The 6,342-nt window shown below is 35.7% G+C and overlaps 1 protein-coding gene across 2 annotated transcripts in view; it reads left to right on the forward strand.

Annotated features, from left to right (window-relative positions):
• Positions 1–6,342, forward strand: part of taf2 (TAF2 RNA polymerase II, TATA box binding protein (TBP)-associated factor) — a 93,221-nt gene that overhangs the window by 72,955 nt on the left and 13,924 nt on the right. For both annotated transcript variants that reach the window (XM_016251673.1, XM_016251674.1), the window contains exon 21: positions 2,324–2,393. In XM_016251673.1, coding sequence (XP_016107159.1) covers positions 2,324–2,393 — 70 coding nt within the window. The remainder of the gene's footprint in view (positions 1–2,323; positions 2,394–6,342) is intronic.

Below are 6,342 nucleotides of genomic sequence, written 5' to 3' on the forward strand. Positions count from 1 at the left end.
AAAAAAAAACATACACAGACAAAACCAAATTAAACCCTGTGGCTCGTGACGATACATTGAGGTCTTAAGACACGAAACGATCAGTATGTGCAAGAAACTGAACCGTATTTATATTATTTTTTACTTCTGATCCACCGCAATGTCCAACTGTCCTGAGCACGTTCACAACATCCGGCGCGTGACATCAAATAAATACGGTTGGGCAAAAAATTCCACATTGTCTGATGATGTATCAAAATCGTCTTCCATTGTGATGACCTGTACTTCTAAATATCTTTAGATCATCGCAGTGCCAGTGAACATGTCCGCAATCTCTCTGCACTGTGTAATTAATGAGTGACGTATACTCGCGACAGATCGCTTACGCACATGCGTCTACTATCAATATGTACTATCTATACTATATGTATAGATTCCCTATTCGACTGCTCCAGATATGTTGACACGTTCGCCATTTTGGAACGTATCGCGGCCCATAGAAACAGTCACTAATGAGGCATCTACTTGTATATATATCTATGTCTACTATGCCAGAGCACGTACACACGTCACGCGCCAGATGTTGTGAATGCGCACTGACATTGCGGTGGATCAGAGGTAAAAAATTATATAAATACTGTTCCGTTTCTTGCACAGACCGATCGTTTCGTATCTTAAGACCTCAATGTATCGTCACGAGCCGCAGGGTTTAATTTGGTTTTGTCTGTGTATGTTTTTTTTTACTCTCGAAGCCGTGGAGCCCATTGACTGCCATTATAAGACTGATCGACTGAACTTTGAGTTAAAAAAATCTTCATTTGTGTTCTACTGAAGAAACAAAATCACCTACATCTTGGATGCCCTGGGGGTAAGCAGATAAACATCAAATTTTCATTTTTGGGTGAACTATCCCTTTAAGGTTGACTAGACTAGACTGTAATACAAATAGTTGAGTTTGCCAGGTGCATACAACATTTATGAAAGTTTTTCATGAAAGTGTGGGTCAGTTTGTCTGCTTGACAATCCCATTTTGCACTGCAACAATAAAATTGAAGTGAGAGAAACAAACTGAGAAATGTTTATTTTTAGTTAAAACAGATGTTGCCATAGTTTTCGTTTGTGGACATAATTTGAAGTTAGAAAAAGGTAATTGCAATATATCGCAGAATATCACAATATATTTAAAATCGCAATAATATTGTATCGTGGGGCGTCTGGTGATTCCCACCCCTAGTAATAGTTATGAAGGTTAAAAACACTACATGTCTATGCTGCATTCCCTGAAAGTGCAAATACAACCACTAGATGCAAAGGATCACTCATTGGCTCATTCTATCACTTATATAGTTCTTTTTAGTTCTTTTCTCAGGTTTTATTAGGTACTGATATTCAGATATTTTAAAATCATCATTATATTTAAAAAACATTTAGTCAAAGCTTACCACTTCATTTATAAAGACATATAAGTTTTGACAATTATGCCACATGATTAAATTTAAACCTGAAAAATATTATAAACCGGACACTAAGCAGTAAGCATTTTATAACATGTAAGTTATTTCAAATATCTATATCTACAACATAATGTGTGTCTGTGTGTGAGCATGCTTAGTCTGTATTAAGTAATAGAGTGTGTTAAGTAATATACAGTAGTTCAACCTTTTCATTACTCTGTGTGTGTCATATTCTCCATCATGGATGTGTTCTGGTTTCAGCCATACATTTCACATTGGCTGAGACCCCTGACAGCACAGAAGCCATGAATGCCTTTAAGTTCTTGAACCCCGGTAATCGCTGCTTGCAGCTATATTTATTATTATTTTATTTTATTTTAATTTTTTTTTTTTTTTTGCTGAAGTAAAAAATAGTAATTATAATATCAAAATAAGCATATTTTACATAAAAATTTTTACTTTTAGAGGTAAATAAATAAAAACACAATTGCATAAAATGATCATTTTTATTTTATCAAAGACAGTGATATGACATTTATTAAAAATTGGGATCACATCTGAGACTTTTGTGTCCAAATTTTCCACGATGGACCAATTAAGGGTTCCTATACAAAGAATGCTTGAGGGTTAAACAGAACTGGACACGTCTGTTCAAGGCTTTCCAGTAAAGGGAGAAGGACTTTACAGTTAAAAAGAAAATAATAATAAGCAGTGCTGAATATATTTGTATATTCTTTGAAACTTCTGTGGAAACATGAAGTGAACATAAACTTTGTTATTTGAGTTTTGCCAGCATGCTTTCATGGCCTGAATGGGTGGTCAGTGAAGGAGAGCTTTGTAGGTTGCCGATGTCTTGTAAAATTTGCATTTTATGTTCTGTTAATTGGCAGTTGATAGGAGTTCCAGTGAACTGCAGTGGCTTTTGGAACTGGTACACAATGATCCAGTCCATTACATAAGGTCAGTAATGATATCAAACATTGTGTCTTCAGCTGTGTAATATTTGTTTGTATGTATGTATAACTGTAAACTTTTTAAAAATAATTTTAAATTATTGAATACTTTCATGACACATCACTTTATTCGATAACACCTGTTTAGTTTGTTTAGTGTTTTCAGTACATGGAAAGGATGAATGTTATTTTATATTTTGATATCTCAAACCTTCAAAACGTCTGGTGGTGCAGCCATCCACACATATGAACAAACTAAGAAAACTATTAAAAATTGTGTTTTTTATGATAAATTCAAAATAAAATACTGTGGCATGATTTTATGTTTGAAACCTTTCCTATAAACAAATTTCACAAATACCAGTAGTTTTAAAGCTGTTGAGATTAGGGATGCTCATTTTAACCGTTAACCGAAAGTACAAATTTTAACCGATTAATACTATCAGTTAAACGGTTTAAAAGGTTTTTTTTTTCTGGTACGGTTTTTTTTTTTTTTTTCACACAAATATATTTAAGTTTGCTGCATAGTAAAAGAAAAAATAATGCTATACATACAGTATTTGTTTACTCACGGGCACAGAGTAAATCCATGAGTGAATGTATGTAAATTCTGAAAGGATTATAGCCTAGTACGCAATGGGTGCACCCCTATATCACTGGAAAGCTGTCACTTATCTTACTGTAGATCATCACAATCTCACAAAGTTAAAGGGGTCATATAATGCTACATGCACTTTTACAAGTTGTTTGAACTGAAATGTGTGTTGGCAGTGTGTGTACACAACCACCGTAAAATTATAAAAATCCACCCAGTGTTTTTTTGTTAATCTACTCAAATCTTTACCCCTTTCTCAAATCGAGCCGATCTCAGATGCCTGTCTGTGTGACGTCACACAGACAGGCCCCTCCCACGATAGTTTGATTGACAGTAGCGTTTCTGCACAGACTGGACTGGTGTCTTACCTTAGACCCGCCCTGAGTGAGCTGTCATCAGTCCGCCATTGTTTCACCGCTGGAGCAGTTGTAGACAAGAATGACTCCTAAGGGATTGAGGTCTTCTGTTGTTGGATGTAATAATGAACATAGCAGGTCGTCGTTTACTCCCGTTTTCTGAGCCGCTGATGACGCAGTGGATTGTTTATTTTTGAAGGGAATGTGCCCCCGATCTACATAAATGCATCTATGTTTGCGTGAATCATTCGTGATCCAGCTTCACCTACAGAAGAAGTGTGTAAGGTTTTTTTTTTTACTAATCTTTGCAAATCGCCTTTCCTAATAATGTGCTAATTAGCAAGTTTCACGATGAATGCAGCTAAAGTAAACAGTCTCTCTGAGAGTGGCTCGGAAGAGACGGGCGGGGTCAGCAGAGCTCATTAACATTTAAAGGAAAACGCTACAAATCTGCATGCTCTTAAAAGAGCTGTTTTTGACAGGGTAAAAAGGTTTTTTTTACACTACCACTGTGAAATTTTAACCAAACTATGTTACAGACTTTTCATTAAGACCCTAAAGAATCATATCAACTTGTGGAAAATGGGCATCCTATGACCCCTTTAATTAAAAATAATCAAAGAAGCTTTACATTGCACAATTAATCTTTTATTTACATCATGTCTACACTTTCTTTGTTTTAATAAGAGAATTCGTGAACGTATAGAACTCGGCACAACTGAACCGAACACTGTCATTTTGGGTGGTGAGTGGATTGCGTTCATGAAATCAACAGATATGTCTGTGATTGGCTGTATTGCTCCACGCTGCTGCAAACACACCTTGAATAGAAACACATGACCAGTGGATGAAAAGTCCAGAATAGTGGTCGACTGATATTGGTTTTTTTGACTGCCAGTATCTTGGAAAGAAGGGTGGCTGATGGCAGATATAAAGCTGATATAATTGTATTTATTTTAATTAATATTTAAGAAATTTGAAATAAAACAAATGTAAAAAACAGGAAGGGGGGCAAAAACATATGTAAAATGTAAAAACATACTTAGACTTTAGATGACAAAGTATTACTCATAAATAAATATTCAATTAAAAAGTAAGTAAACACTGTAACCAACTGGGTACTCAGTATTCTGGGAAGTTTGTGTGCATTGGGAATCATATTTTTATTTTATTTTTTCAAATAAAGCCAAGGTAACACTCATTTTACATACAGCACAGTGAAAATGACATGAATATGACAGTGGGCAAATGCATAAAGCGCAGCATAATTTGAAATCAGGAGTTTAAAGTTTGTCGATCGAGCGTCTCCAGGGAAGCTGAACTCTCCTCCTGTCCGCATTCAATTCGCACTGATCGACCGTCACAGAGCACACGCGATCATGCAGTATACAATTGCACACTTCACAAGATCTCACAACTGGATTCAACCAAGTTTGCAAGGTTTGTGAAATTAAATGTTCATTAGACATTCAAAGATTTGTTTAAATTATGTAAATGCGTATTTGCTGAATGCTGACGGCAAACGAGAAAGTATTATAATGTTTGCCTTTCTATTACTATAAAAGCAATCGTTAAAATACTTTTTGTATACGTTTTAATTCCTTTGTTTAACGGTTCTATCTGATTATTAGACCGACTTCTATCCGTATTACACAGAGCTGTTAATGACGACAACAAACAAGGTGAATGTAAGCACTGTGTGCTCAGGAGCTGCCATTCTCAGCAGCGCCAAAAGAAAAGTCCTGCCTCGAACGCATCGGCCAAAGCCGATATTTGAAAATGCCAAATATCGGCCTTGTTGATATATCGGTCGACTACTAGTCCCCGAACTGCAAATTGACGGGATGTTTGTGATGGTGTTTTTGCCGCGGGTCTAACAGCAGACAGCACTCCAGTCTATCCGTACAGCATGTCGACACATTATTTTATTCTGTTTTTGTTCTCAGAAGCGCTGCTGTTGCGTGATAATTTGAGGATGTGTGAATCCAGGTTTTGCTTGCTGCTGTTTGCACGTTAAAATAAAATATTTGTTCGTATTTTTAATGTATCATCACAGATGCTTGTCCATTCTATTTTTATTTAATGCTAATTTATTATTCTAATTTTATCAGTTAACTGTTAATGTTTGGATAACGAGCAGCGATTGTCGTTCAGGAAATTTAACCGAAATGAGCATCCCTAGTTGAGATAATTGAAAAACTTTTGAGCGTTTTATTTTGTTGTTATTACTTGTACACAGTAGTCAGACCTTTCACATTTTTAAATAGTAATATAGCAGTATATTCTCATGTTTTATAGTTAGCAGAGGAAAAGGGAGGGAAAATATTTTGTCAACCATTACATTGTTGTTAAATCACCATTAAGGGTGTGTGATATGACTATTTTTGATCGTGCTCGATAATGTCTCCATGATCTGCTTTTGAAGAAATATCGTAGTATCGTGCTACAGTGCACATTCTGTCAGTTTCACATCTGGCGCTTCCGTCTCAATATACTGTACAACGCAACATTAACATCAAATGTTAACTCGGCAGTAGAGTTACACTCACAGGACACTGCACTTATTCGCAGTCACAAAAGTGCATTATATGCATGTGCTTTAAAGCCTTGCCTGTTAAAAGTTTCATTCACGTGCTGTTCTGATATGCTCTTTTTCTGAGCATGTACACCTGAAGCACGCCTGATTACTGGACTAAGTTACCTTTCACGCTAATCCTGTTAAAAACACACAAGGTTTACATATAAACACTGTTGTTTATGTCTGGAGTGAAAGTAAACGGTTGAGAGAAAAATGGATACTTGCCTGTATATTAGATGCATGCAGGTCTTATATATATATATATATATATATATATATATATACATACAGTGGGTACGGAAAGTATTCAGACCCCCTTAAATTTTTCACTCTGTTATAGTGCAGCCATTTGCTAAAATCATCAAGTAAATTTTTTTTCCTCATTAATGTACACACAGCACCCCATATTGACAGAAAAACACAGAAT

This window comes from Sinocyclocheilus grahami, unplaced genomic scaffold (genome assembly GCF_001515645.1).
Source record: "Sinocyclocheilus grahami isolate Dianchi unplaced genomic scaffold, SAMN03320097.WGS_v1.1 scaffold1066.1, whole genome shotgun sequence".
NCBI lineage: Eukaryota > Metazoa > Chordata > Actinopteri > Cypriniformes > Cyprinidae > Sinocyclocheilus > Sinocyclocheilus grahami.